At 41.8% G+C, this 14,806-nt stretch overlaps 1 protein-coding gene across 1 annotated transcript in view; it reads left to right on the top strand.

The window, feature by feature from the left end:
• The first annotated feature begins 776 nt into the window (after nucleotides 1-776).
• Nucleotides 777-14,806, top strand: part of LOC133969824 (glutamate receptor ionotropic, kainate 1-like) — a 14,824-nt gene continuing 794 nt past the window's right edge. Inside the window, exons 1-4 of the mRNA XM_062406525.1 lie at nucleotides 777-1,097; nucleotides 11,648-11,815; nucleotides 12,643-12,900; nucleotides 13,984-14,187. Coding sequence (XP_062262509.1) covers nucleotides 1,007-1,097; nucleotides 11,648-11,815; nucleotides 12,643-12,900; nucleotides 13,984-14,187 — 721 coding nt within the window. The 5' untranslated portion in view covers nucleotides 777-1,006. The remainder of the gene's footprint in view (nucleotides 1,098-11,647; nucleotides 11,816-12,642; nucleotides 12,901-13,983; nucleotides 14,188-14,806) is intronic.

Here is a 14,806-nt window from a genome sequence, read left to right as displayed (position 1 = left end):
CACGTCCAGCCAAATAAAGACACCAGATGAGATCAGAGCCAGACTGGTTTTCAGTGTAAAAGCAGAGCTGTCAAGGGGACAAATATCAGACACCCATTATTTGGACAAAGTAAAGGATTCTTACACTTTAAATATAGTTAATTTAAGATTTAAACTTTCAAATGTGTAAATTCGTCCACCAGGGGTTTTACTCTAAAAATAAAAGACCTGGTTTGAAGATGTCGTGAAGCAGACTGGGAGTCATGGGAGTCGTTGTCTCCACCATTTCTCCATTACATGCTTCCCCAGAAGGGGGGGCACTTTGTTGTTTTTCAATCAAGTCAACAAAACATATTACACATCTGGTTGTTTAATGACACACAATAGTTGCTTCATTTGATCTCTCACTGCTATATTTTAATTGTTTTAAAAAAAAGTTTAACATGCTATTTATATTATTTTTTTTTTCCTTATTCTTGCTTCATCTTACAGTTTTTATACAGTTTTTACTGCTTTATTGTAAAGATCATTGTGTTGTCTTTTGTGGATGAATTTATTATTAGTTTATTGTCATTAATATGACATTTTTTGTGGATTATTCTGAAAAGTCTTTCAGGAAGTTATATTTCCATCAGCTTCACACATCTCTCTCTCTCTCGCTCTCTCTCTCTCTCTCTCTCTCTCTCTCTCTCTCTCTCTCTCTCCACATCAACCAATGAGTGGGCGTGTTTACTCTGTCACACTTTCTCCAGTTAGTGTTGCAGACAGTTTGATTCCAGAGGATGTGAGTCCGGTGTGTTTCCTGCGGGACAGTTGTGGATTGTATTTCAGCCTCCATCGGTTCCCCTGTTTTCTTTATGCTGGTGCGTAGACCTGATGCAGCCCGGAACGGATCGGTTCGGTTTTTAAACTTGATTCAGGGGCTTTTACGCGCGGGTCATGGAGCGCCAGGTGTGTGAGCCCACTGACACGGCTCGCGTCCGTCTGTCATGGTGTCGGTGCTGGCGCTGAGACCTCGTGGAGCACGATGGAGGAGAGAACCACACTTTTCTTCTTGTTCTTCTGCCTGGTGCTCGCGACGCAGCTCGGCCGGAGCCCGGCCCAGGTCCTCCGGATCGGTAAGCGCAACAGCTGATTACGCACGGTGGAGATGAGGCGAGCCACGGGGGGTATCCGTCAGTCAGAGAGAGGAGAGCGTGTGTTGACAACATGGAGTCATCCCATCTCACCCATTCAGTCCAATCTGTGGTTTCTGTGGCTGTAAACTTTTTTGTTTTATTGTTTTCACCCTATGATCCATTTGGTAACAAATATCAATGTCAATTGTCCTCAATAAGTGTTCAGAGGTGGTTGAGCGCTTAACCCCAGAAAAACGTGATTATTCCCACTGTTAACAAGGAGGTTATAGAGTCAACGATCGTTTACAACAGAAGACAGATTCACTTTCTTCTTCACCTCACACAAAGCCTGTCTTTCATTTTTTAAATATGGGAAAAGGTTGAAAAGTTAATTTCAAGTCACTATGAGGTGGATCCAGGTTGTACTTTTTTCTGAGTTTGATAATAAAAAGACTAACCTGTTATTATATATATTACCTGGAACATCAGATATCACAAGTTTTAATATTTATCTTGATGAATTAAAACAAAATATGAACAAATTATATTAGAAAGTCTTAAAATACTGATCTGCTGTGATACATTAGAGAATAAGTCTGAAACTCCATTGTCATGCAATGTCCTTGACCGTATCTTTTAAACCAATCAAATGTGAATCTAACTTGTTACGTTAAAGGGAACCAAATGTGCTTAACACCACACACACACCTTTTAGACACAGAGGCAGGTAAGACTAATTGATTATTGATTGCTCCCTGAGTTCTCCTCTGGCCACCAGAGACCCCTCTTGGGGCGCCTTCATTCAAAAGTACCCCCCTCCTCAGCAGCTGATCCTCCCACACACCGATGCCTCTCCATCACTGACAGGGAGGCAGCGTCGGAGCCATCATCCCCTGTCCTGCTGTCGTGTGCGCTGCTGCTACGAGGAGCTAGAACTTCACCTACACTTGATTAGACGGGAGGAGGCTGCCGAGCGCCCAGGGCTGGGTTCATTAATCCAGGAGTCTCACTCTCAGGGTTTGAATCAGGCCAGAGGAGAAAAGTCACACGTGGATCAAATTGACTGAATACATTAAGTTTTGGTGTCACCTGTTCTTACCTCAGAGGGATGGAGGAGCGGTAGACGAGGGTCCCGTCACTCAGGGGAGCACACGTCTTTAATTCATCACGCTGCATCCGATTTCACACACACATCAAGATCCATGAATCACTCCTTGGGAAACTTTGAAAAACGCCCTATTTCACTTGGTGAAGGTAGTGATTGAAGAATCGGCCCCTTCGTCCTGATCTGCTCCAAGACTTGAATGGGCTCTTTCTTGGTCCACATCCCATCGTGTGTGGAAATCTGTTCAGTCGTTTGGTTTTAATCCTGCTGACAAACAAACACAACCTCCTTGGTGAAAGTATACGTTTGACAAAATGCATACAACTTTATTCATCACATTATTTTACAGTAGAAATCAGGGGGTTTAGCATTTTATCTTAAAGTTTCAAACTTGATGATGATCAATAATGTGTCTGCAGTAGAGCATATGACCATGCATCACTTGCAATTTATAAAATAGTCATTGCATATGTATAAATTGTTTATTCAAAACTAATTTGTGGGGCATGGAAACAAAAGGCAGATTTACAAAGCTCTGTTGGAGAGGTTGGGACCTTGAGGAGAATCTTCTCTGATGATCAAGTGTTTTATCTACAGGGAGAAAGAATTTACAAACTAGAGTATAACTTGTACTAATACTACAATACTTTTCCCAGTATTGCTTTTGCTATAGAAAACGAGAATAGTGGAGGAAGTGATACCCGTTGACAGAATCACCATGGATCAGCTCAGGGTGGAGTTTCTGATAAAGTGACATGTTTTAAGAGAAAAAAAGTTTTCAATAATGATTTGTCTGTTATGGTTTTTGGTTCAGACCTTCACAGAAGATGTCTCCTCATTGGAGAAATCCAAATAACTCAGTATATCTAGGCTGCAGACTTGAGGTTTGCACATCACTCTTCTCTCAGTAACACTCTGGATCATTAGAGGCCTCAGAACGACCACATGATCACATCTGAGCTGAATGTGGAGAAGCTGTTCCCCGTCAAGTCAATGTGAAAACAGGCTTCTAGTGTCAAACTGTGCACATACATCATTCAGCAGAGTGAAGGTCACACATCCAAGTGAAATAACAACAAATAAATCACATATCACTGTGGGGGGGCTTTCATGGGCTGGTACAGAGGACAGATAAGGTCACACTGGATTACAGAGTGTTCACCAGCATATCTGCATATCTGATAATTACTTCTGAGGAGTAAACAAGCCATTAATAAAAACCTGCACATTTTTAGACTGATTCTGACACATTAAGAGTTAAAAGGATACATTGATATTCATAAATAATAAATGTATAAACAGGTTTCATATGGATTAGACAAAATGTGTCAGGATGTTTTAAAGATCTAGTGACATTTTTGTTTTCCAATTTCACACATCACTGCCACAGACTTTACAAAGATGAGTGAGATGACAGCTTCCCCTAAAGTGAAGCCAAATCTTTATCTCCCCCTGGTGGTTGGCTCCAGTACAGGTCTCAACCCCCACCTTCTCCATGTGAGCAGATGGGACAAGAACCAAATTGAAAAGTCAAACCAAATAACTTTTTCTTAAAAGATAGTCTCTGTGATTTAAGGGTAGTTCTTATCACAATTTGACAGGTTTGGTTTTAACGTCACGATAGGTGCGGAGGGGGCTGAGGGGGCGGAGCGGGTTCGATCCCAGTCTTCCCCTTCCACGGGCTAAAGGGTCCTTGAGCAAGACACTGAGCCCCAAATTGTCCCTGACGGCTGTTTTCACAGGGAACCTTTGAACCTCTGACACCTTTTTCTGAATTACCACCACTGAGAAAAGCGAATCCAGTTATTCTGTGGCTCCTGATAACATCGTGATGGAGGCTCACCTGTGAGTTGGATCTCTCCTCAGCATGGACAGCGTTTGTTCCTCTTATCAGCTGCAGTCCACTGCTGCACGAGCAGAGGTTTCCTGATGAGGAGTGTGGCTCCGGGTCACACATTCATATTCAGCATCATTCAGGACCAACACATTAAAGCTTTGATGGTTCAGCTCAGACCCTTGAACAACAAAACTCCTGAAATGCACACCTCTCTAAGAGATTTACATATAGACACTGTCCATGTGCGTGTGTGTGTGTGTGTGTGTGTGTGTGTGCATTCGTGCATGTTATATATGTGAGAGACTGCAAGAGAAAAATGGTTGAAAGCAAAGTTTGGCTCCGGGTGTCTCTTTCTGTTAACTGGAGGACCACTCCATGACTCTGTTCATCTCCACCTGTGTTTTTAAAGCTCATTTCTTAAAATGTTGATCTGTTAATGATTCTGAAAACTCTTCAGCGCTCGTGTTCATCATTTGTCGAGATAAAAGCTCTTGAGTTTCATTCTGCATGTTTTCTCTCTCTCACCCGGAGTTCGTCAGGTTTTAAAACCCAGTGAAGCAGATTCAGCTTTTTACATTTTTAATGTCATATTCCAACCTGCGGTAACATATAGATTGTTCACCTGCTCTCAGACACGCACTGAACTTTGAAGATCCTCAGCAGCTTCTCCAGAGGAGCTGTTCTGTGTGTGTGAGTGTCGGAGTGAGAACCAGCTCCAGAGTTTCTGAAGGCGTCTGAGCAGAGATCCTCTGGTTGTGTTGTGAATGTGTGAAAAGACAAATGGTGGAAAAAGTCCTCTGAAAAGTGGCCAGGACTGATCTTCACATTGTTTTCCATATAACATGTGTGCAACCAAACTCATATGTGATAACATATCAATCACATAGATAAATAACCCAGCAATACTACATATTATTCGTCAAATGATTTGTCAATACTCTAAATCTCTCTGAAAAGAAAGAAAACCATCGCTCAGCTCCCTGTATTTCTCTGGTTTCTCTGGTTTGCACAAACAGGAGCTGGTTTTACCAGTAGATCTTTTAGTTTTTCAAAATAAAACTCCCCGTTTTGCCTTGATGGTCCATGATCCATCTTGCCAAACATATTTTAAATCACCCAGAAGATTCTGAGCGTTTATGATTAAACACGTGAATATGAATGTTTGAATCATAATACGTTAATGTCTGAACGTTCAGCAGTTTGATTTGTTCAGCCGCTGCTGTAACGTTTATATAAAGGTCACCTGCTTAATTTGATTCATTAGTTTCTCTCTCTCAAAGCTCCATTAGAAAAACAAATGAATCTCTCCTCGGCCAAATTGAGAGTTTTGCAAAGTTGGCCTCACATCTATCAAAAGATATATGAAGACGTCTGCGGTGGTGTGACCGTTCATCTCTCTGGCAGGAGCCCAGCACTCACGTGGCATCGCATGGTCACAGTTGTGTTAATTTGTGTGTGTTGATCCTGTGGTCTTCCTGGTGATGTTCTGATTCACCAGCTTCTACCCGTCTCTTTTCCGTCCCTGGTGCTGTGGTACCTGGGTCTGTGTGACCCGCGAGCCCAGAGAAGAAATGAATCCGGAGCCTGAGAGAGTCTCGGCCTGAAAGGGAAGCTGTGGTGTTGTGCCAGCCTCATTTCAACGTAACACACACACTGCTTTCATTGTGGAAAAGCCAGGACACAAAAACTCCAGCTAGAAAAATCACCCCCCTCTCCTCTGCTGTTATTCAATGCAACAACAGAGCCATTTCCGTCCATATTAAGATGGTTTAAATGTGACAATTGAGGATATTTTCAGAGAGGCCATTGCCACTGAAGACTTCCGGAAACGATTTCCAGCATTCCTGTCGTCCTCGGGGTCGTGTTCGGTTATTTCTGTCGTCCTCTGTCTCGTCCCTGACTGCGTCTCTGCCCATTTGTACGTCTGCCTTGATTTGTAGTCGGAAACAAAAATGTTTCCTGTGCTTTTCTTTTCACAAGCAGAACAACAGGGTGCAGTGACGTGTCCTGTCATTTAGTTTGACATCCGAAGCCCCTTATTTCCCCGTCCAAAATGCATCTGCTCCGGCCTGCAGACACCTCACCTCTCCAGAGAGCCCGGCCACAGACACACACTGATGGCAGTCATTTCTGGAGAACGCAGGGTTTCTCATCCTCGTTCAGAGCTTTAACAAAGATCCATATTTCTACCTCGTGTGCTGACTTTACATTTTGGAAAGAGATTCAATGCTACATTTAGGCAAAGCTGGAAGTAGGTTGTTGTTTTTTCCCCATCTGTGTTTGCAAAATAACTAAAAAGCCGATCACTCAAAGGTCAAAGCTCAACTTCAACAAAAACATCTGTAAATGTATTTTTCAAGATATCTCTGCAAACACTAGAGCTTATATTGATCAGACGATGATCCCTCATCATATGACGTCATGTGATAAGTGACGTCATGTAGAAGTCACAAAGAAATCAGAAAATAATGCCATGCAGAGTTCAAAAGTTAATGTTCTTTAGGCACATTTCCATCTTATTGGGGTTAAGACATTTTTAAGTATTTGATATTTTATCATTATCATATGGGCAGAACCAGCGTGATCATGACTATTACTGCATTCACTTTTGCAACTAATAAAATCCACAATCTACAGCTTTGTTTACTTAACTGATCAATCATCATTATATGGATTTAAATAACATCATGTCTGCATCCCTATTGCAACAGAAAAGAGTTAGCATTGCCTGATACATCATGTTTGTGAATCCTTTCTCCTTCGCTTCTTTGTTTTCAGTTGAAAATATATCAATATTGGAAAATATGGATAAACTAATCAGCACTAAAAAACCTTCTGTTTCTTTTTGGCTCTCAGTCATCAATTAGTGTTTCTTCCTGCAGCAGTCTGTTTGTTTTAATGACAATAATGTTTGTGCACGTAAGGACCAGTTGAGATGTACAACATAGAATATAAAGTCTGAACAGTATTAAAAACATATTTTCTCACTGTATGATAGAGTGTTGGCACCTTTACAGTCTATGGTCGGTACATGTTGTTACTGGCAAGTTAAATATATAGTCCTCCGGTGCATCACTTCATCCAGACACATAAAGTTAATCTCCTGTTTTGGTCTCTGGACTGTGACCTTTAAAATCTCTTGTTTCACAGCTTCCACATAAAGAGAGAGAGAGAGATGCATCATATTGTTAAATAACCAAGAATATATAAATCCCCTCTGAGGGCAAATGGAAAAATAGATTTTATAAGTTTGCACTCATCCTCAATTTGACCATAACAAGCCGCCCTGTGTTTTAAACCAAGCCGCCCTGTGTATCTGGAGTGGGTTTGTGCTCAGATCAAATCTACCTGCAAACCCCAGTTGCACGTTAAAAGGAATTTGAAGCGTCCTGCGGGTCCTCTGAAACCTGGAGCACTCATTTATGCTTTCTCCTGGAGCAGATGGGTGCATTGCTCAGGCAAATTAGTCCTCATTATATGGGAATCAATGAATGAACGGCTTTAGTGCTCGGAGGTACGTTCTTTCTTTCGCGGGTGGGGTGGGGGGGGGGGACAACGACGACACTTTAAAAATAAAAGTCACTTTTATGATGTCGGGAGTCGCAACGCACAGCAGAGTTCAAGCTGCTCGGTGCGAGAGGCTAGAACAGGACTAATGCACTGTAATTAGAAGTTAAAGTGAGGGATGAATAATGTAAGACTCTCCCCGAACACACACACACACACACACACACACTTGTACCTCCAGCGCTGCTAGAGCACTTTCGCGATGGACGTCACAAAACTTGTTTTTAGCCACAACTTGAGAATTATTCACTATTTATAGCAAAAGAATCACACAAATTGTCAGTAGAATAAAAAAAGAGATGATATTGTAAATCTAAAAGTCTAAAGGTCAACTCCACTGTGACATCATCATGTTCTGCATAAGCACTTAACACCTTGTATACAATGTTTGCACCATACTGTAAATAGAGATGGAGAACAGGTCTCCACTTCTTTATGTTGAAGTCAAATCATCCCCATGTGCTTTTTAGTTAGGTCCATGTCCCATCCACTGACATGGAGGAGGGGGGCTTTATGACCTCTACTTCACTCTTGAGGAGCCGTCTTGTCGTCCATCTTTATATTCAGTCTGTCCTCTGGACTCCCTGAGCTCTCATTCTAGTCTTTCTGTTTCCACCGCAGCAGACAGAAGCTCATCCTGAACGTATTCACATTTTACGTCCACAGTTTTCCTCCCGTTTACAGATGCGTGGTAATTACAGCAATCGCAGAAGAAAATTCATTTTCCTGTTAATAGCATAATGGGTTTTGATTATAATAGCTAACAAGCTGCTGTTTCATTAGCAGGGATTTAATTTACGACCCGGACATCTTCTGAGTGCTTGTATACAAATTAATATTCCTTAAGCACGCACAGAAAAAACAACAGAGATGTGATTTAGTGTGTGGGAGGGGGGGGGGGGGATTTTGATGCCCAGCTCAGACGCTGTATCAGGTTTGTCATCAGGCTCGTGTTCAGAGAAGTGCACACGTGTTGATCAACCTGTGTCCTGCTCATCTCGTGTTCAGCACTTGATCAGCAGCTGTTAGACTCTATAAAAGTCCGCTCTGCCTCTGCCTCTCATATTATTGTGTCTTCTTATAGGCGGGCGACGATTAATCAAGTTCAGTTCATTATCCACCTCTCGTGATGACCCAATAATTCAATTCCAATAATGCCTCCAACGACCAGCCCGGACTTTTTATCACTGCCTGTTTGTGGAAAGGGATTTTAATTCAGAGCGCCAATTAAAGTGCAGAACCCTGAAGCAGCTGAAAAACCAGAGCAGGAGAAAGTCGGAGCGATTGATTAATGAATCAAGTGGATTAAAATTACTTCTCCCAGAGACATTAATGTCCCCTCATTGTCTTCACTTACTTCATTATGTTTATAGAAAGGTGATGTCAGCATACAGAAGTTATGGAGGTTGAAAGCTGTAATAAGATGATGCAATGTGTGTTAGAAAGTTGTCATATAGCAACTTCAACTCTTTTCTGTAGAACGTGTCTTTATTTAAGATGTTTATGTAAAGTTTCTATGAATCTTTCTTTCTGCATCGTCTCCATCATCATTGTCCGAGTCTCATGAACATGATTATTTAAGAATGTCTTGAGGGAAGTTCTTTTAAATTTGGTAAAAAGTTATCGATTGCGATGTTAATAGGTTAATCGCAATCCCGATAAAAGTTTGAAATAATCGTGGTATTAATTTGAAGTCATATCACACCGACCTAGTCAAAGGTCAAAGGTCATTGGTCAAGATCTTACAAAACATTTATTTAATCTACTAATATCTCGAGAACTCCTCCAAGGGAATTTCGTACAAATTTTGTTCAAACGTTCAAAGATCATACGGAGGATTTGGGATTTTCTCCACATTTTCACCAGTTTTAATTTGGACTCGAACGTGAACTAATTCAATATCAGAGGTTAAAGTTCACAGTGACCTCATGCTATTGTTAGTGCATGTCAGGGACTGAAACTGACCCTGGTTGATGGAGACGTTCAATCACAGGTAGTTTAGTATCCCAATCAACATCAAGAGCACAAACGTATCTGTGTCATACTGAAGAGAGCAACCTATTCAAACTATACTTGTGACTTTACTCTTGTGTCTCAAGTATGTTTTGAACCTTCTGGAAGCTTTTCTTATTTTTTCACTTTCACACAAGAGCAGTTCTGTGACTTAAAATTCATCTCGTCTCTTAGTCGACACTTCACGTCTTCTGCACCTCTCGTTTCTTCAGAGTCCTGTTGACAGTCGAGTGTGTGTGTGTGTGTGTCTGTTTGTGTCGCCCATATTGTAAAAGTAAGAGCAGTTTTATTTCTTCATTTCACATGTTTCTGTGGGAATTCCACATGAACTCTCCTGCTCGGGATATTGAAGCTGAGGCCAATGAAACTACAGATATTACCTTTTATTGGGGACATAACATATTTATGTTTCTGTTTACGACGGGGAGATTTGGTTTGCGTAAAAAAGGAGCTGTGTGAAAATGACCCTCGTAAAGTCTGCACAGAACATTAGTCGTGATTTTATCTCGTGCAGATGCTTCGGCTGTTTTAGAGAAATAAATATAGAAGTATGTCGTTGACCTTTTCTGTTTTACTGTCGAGCAGTCTAGAGCCAAAGTGTCTCTTTGTTCCTCTTCGTCCACGACTTCTCGTGGACGAAGAGGTGGTGAAATGGTGTTAGGGTTTATAAAGTGCGTTAGGTATAAATTGTCGTGGTGCTTTCTTATAAAGGGTTACAAGTTTAATCTATAAGCCTTTATAAATTGTTAATGAAAAATCAATGGGGCTGTTTATCCTGCTTGATCATCGACCGTCTACCAAAGAGCTGCAGACGATCAATTATCCATCTATTAACATCTCAGTAACTTCCTGTTTCAGACTTGATGAATAAAATAGAGAGACGACTAATGGGCAACAAATGTAAAGCTTGATCGCCCCCCCCCCCCCTGGTGGCTGTGTGCAGTATAGGTCGTAAAACCTCCCCTCCTCCATGTTATCAAACTGGATCTGGATCAAATTAAAAAGTCAAAGTACACGTTAAGTTTTTGTTCTTGTTTTTTCATCTTTCTGATAAGTTTGATTTTAATTTGTTCGTTGATGTTTTATAAATGGGGTTAAACGACTGTAGATCGACTGAGTGTTGTTTACATGTTTACGTGTTTTTCCATCTTTAATCACAGTCGGAGTTTTGAAGATATAAGACTGCAGACATGGTGGTTTGGAAATATTGAGAATATACAAGAATTTATTAACGATGACTTCATGATGTGCAATAAATAAATAGCAAAATCCACCGAATAGGATTTTATTTTTTTATGAATCCCAAAAGTAAAATGTAATATTAATGAAGAAGCCTCCACAGCGTGAACTCGGTGAATCTCAGCGGTTCAGCAGAGTCGTAATGTTTTGGTCCTTCGTTAGTTTTTTTTTCCTGTTTTTGATATAATAAAAGCAAATTCATCAGTGCAGGTTGTTCCACGCAGAGCACACATGTACAGGATGATTAGACGCGTGTGTGCGTGCCTCGTTTTGAATCTGTCCCGGTCCAACAACCATTTGTTGATTCAAAGTCCAATAACTGGGAGACGTGATTACACGTTCAAAAAAATAAACCATTTTCCATTTCCCTCATTATCCATTCAGCTGCTCTCAGAGGTTCTTTTTATCCACGGTGCTTTTAAAACCTGCCTGATAATACACTTCATGTTTTCACTTTGCTTTAATGGGCCTCTGTGTGGAGAGCTCTAATTGAGAGGGCGGCTACTCGGGTTTATCAGCTCCGAGTTTGTGTGTACATGCATATTACTGCACAATGAGGTGGAAGCACTAACAGTAAACTGACTTGTCAAGTGGTTTTTTTCAATGTTTTTATGACAACGTTTTGTGAGACATGGTTTTTATCAAAGGAGGCAGAATCTTTACAGCCCTCACAGAAGCACAGTTTCCATCAATTAGAGACGTGTTATTACCAACGCTGCCGCAGAGTGGGTAGTGACGCTCGTTATTAAATCCTGGTCTGAGTCCAGCTTTGTGTTCCTCCACGTGCAGGTGGGATCTTTGAGACCCGGGAGAACGAGCTGGTCAGCATGGACGAGCTGGCGTTCAAGTTCGCCGTGAACAACATCAACCGAAACAAGACGCTGATGCCCAACACCACGCTGACCTACGACATCCAGAGGATCAATATCTTCGATGGATTCGAGGCTTCGCGGAGAGGTAACAAATAAAACACACTTTCCTTTTTGAATAAATCGATTACAACACATTCTAATGGAGCAGGTGTATGAGTCCTGTGGGTGCACATGTGGAGGTTGTGTATTGATTAGTACTGTGAATTAATAAACGTCCTATTAATATTCCTTATAGGTGCAAATCAATAAGCAAGTACATCTTAGTTAGGGATCAATTTCATCTCTCAAACAGATGTATTCATTTTAGTTTTTAATAAGTTTATAATTTAATAGTAAGAGTGATTGATTCACTGAAGCTTGACAAATTTAGCAAGAAGTGAAATATAAAATTTATAGTATAGTAAATGTGAATTATGATTAGGAGAATGTATTTAAAGCATTCAAAGTTGAAGTCGTCATTATGCAGACAAAAAGCCTCCCATGACTTTAACATTGTTTTTGTTTTTTAATGAAAAATCGGTAATTCCTGCTACGCTCGCTTTTGTTTTTATTAATATTAAACAACTAACTGAAACTAAAGTTGCTTTAAGAAAAAAAAACACTTCAAACTTAAAATATTGCCTGTAAGAAATTTTGTTAATACTCAAGTGAAGTACTGGTACCTTTTGATGTTGTACTTAAGTGCAGTACTTAAATTATACTACTTTATATTTAACCAGTGGTAAAAAGGAATTAACTTTAGTTAATCTCAAAACCAAATGACCCTTTAAACCCAGCCACAGTTAACGTTACTCAAGTGAGGAGGTGGAGGTGAATATGGTTTATTCTGAAAGTATCACATCTACCTAACTCCCATAGCCTTGAGATCATTGAACCTCTGACTCTGTGTCGTCGTCCCCCCCCCCGCCCCAGTGTGCGACCAGCTGGCTCTCGGGGTGGTGGCGGTGTTCGGCCCCTCCCACAGCTCCTCGGTCAGCGCCGTCCAGTCCATCTGCAACGCCCTGGAGGTGCCGCACATCCAGACCCGCTGGAAGCACCCGTCCGTGGACAACAAGGACACGTTCTTCATCAACCTGTTCCCAGAGTACACCGCCATCGCCAGGGCCATCCTGGACGTGGTCACGTTCTTCAAGTGGAGGAAGCTGACGGTGGTGTACGAGGACAGCACAGGTATCAGGCCCCTCGTTTTACCATCGTCTGTATAAGTTGGTATTGATGTTATTCCCCAGTGCACGGCTGGATATCCACAATAACACTGCCTGACATTTGAAGTGAGGAAACGACGGGGAGAAGAAGTCAAACGTGCAGCCTTTGTGTTTTCATTTTAGATATTCATATGTCGCGGTTCTAATTACTCACAAGATGCACCATCCTGCCGTCCGTCACCCTCCTCCTCCTCCTCCGCCTCCTCCTCCTCCTCCTCCGCCTCCTCCTCCTCCTCCTCCTTCGCCTCCTCCTCCCGCTGGCTGCTGAACCCAATCTGCTGCAGGGCACCGGTCCCTCAAATCCATCAGCTGCCAGCCCCCCCCCCCCCCGGACGCGAAACTGCAGAGATCCAAACCACGACCCTGACGCCCTCCAAATCAAGCAGCGTCCCAGAGAGAGGCCCCGCCCACCACCTGGAGGAGGGTGGACCTGCTGCTGCTGAAATGTCATCGTTTATGGATTTCTGCCTTTTCATGCTTTTTTTTTATTTTTGATCAGAAATGTTCTCTTTTTAAATGTCACCGAAGGCACACACCTGCACAATTTACACACTGTAATACACACAAACACACACACAGGTACAGAGTGTGAGTGTGTGTGCACAGGCTGCACAATAAAGGTGTTTGTTTGTCTTTGAGGAGATTAAAACACAAAGAAGAAGATGCCACAAGATAAGCGAGAAGATAAGAGTCATTCAAGCTGATTTGTCCTTGAGCAAGACATTGAACCTTTGCCATCCATCCATCCATTTATCCATCCATTTATCCATCCATCCATCCATCTATCCATCCATCCATCCATCCATCCATCCATCCATCCATCCATCCATCCATCCATCCAACTTGAGGGTCACAGGGGTCACTTGGGGCCAAGCTGCCGACATCCTCCTGTGGTCAGGTATGAAAACGACCAATTTCAAGTCTCCATGTCTTTGGACTGTTGGAGGAAGCTGGAGCTCCTCTTCCTGTGTCTCTTCCTCTCGATCACCTCGTTGAAACAAACGTGTCAGAGGAGAAACTCAGAGGTCCGACTGCTCTTCTCTTCCAGGTCTGATGCGGATGCAGGAGTTGATCAAAGCTCCCGCGAAGCTCAACCTGAAGATCAAGATCCGCCAGCTCACGCCGGGCAACCAGGACGCCCGGCCGCTGCTGAAGGAGCTGAAGAAAGACAAGGAGTTCTTCATCCTCTTCGACTGCTCCTACCGAATGGCTTCTGAGCTCCTCAAGCAGGTTTGCACCAAGATTTATCTCAGCAACTTTTAGACCGTTTGCTCTTTTTAGTTTTTACGGGTTTTACAACACGTTTAATGCGTCTTCGGGGACGACACGTTTCACGATCACTGCAGCACAAAGACTTTTTTATGTCGCAGTAAATCCTACGGAGTCTATTACCTTGTTTACTAAGGCTTTCATTGTGATTTGAATAGGAGCCATTAAAGGACATGATAAAGAGAAGTTGTTGAGTCGCCTCTTCAGGAGGAAATAGCTCTTCCTCTTATAACTGTCAGGATTTTAAATGGTGCTCAACTCATTCTCCTTTCAGTGGCTGATTTATGACATAAGCAGACATTTGATATTTGAGTTTCTGTCCTAATACTTTGCATTTTATTTGTTTTATTATAGTTTGGTTTTTCTTTATATCGTTTTTTTTTTTTTTGTCATTGTAAAAAGAGACAATTAGCAAAGATTAAACTTAAATTAAGCTTTTTATTTATTCAGCTGCTGAGTGAAATTCATCAATATTTTGAATGCTTTACTTATGAGTGTAAAGTGGCTCCCTTCATTCGATATAATATAAAATAATGCAAAAGAGAAATGACTCTGCAAAGAAACTCCACAATGTGGCCCGCTTCATTTCCTCTTTTCCTTTT

Source organism: Platichthys flesus, chromosome 15, assembly GCF_949316205.1.
Source record: "Platichthys flesus chromosome 15, fPlaFle2.1, whole genome shotgun sequence".
Taxonomy (NCBI): Eukaryota; Metazoa; Chordata; class Actinopteri; order Pleuronectiformes; family Pleuronectidae; genus Platichthys; species Platichthys flesus.
The sequence above is the reverse complement of the archived record's forward strand: the minus strand, read 5'-3'. Positions and strand labels throughout refer to the sequence as shown.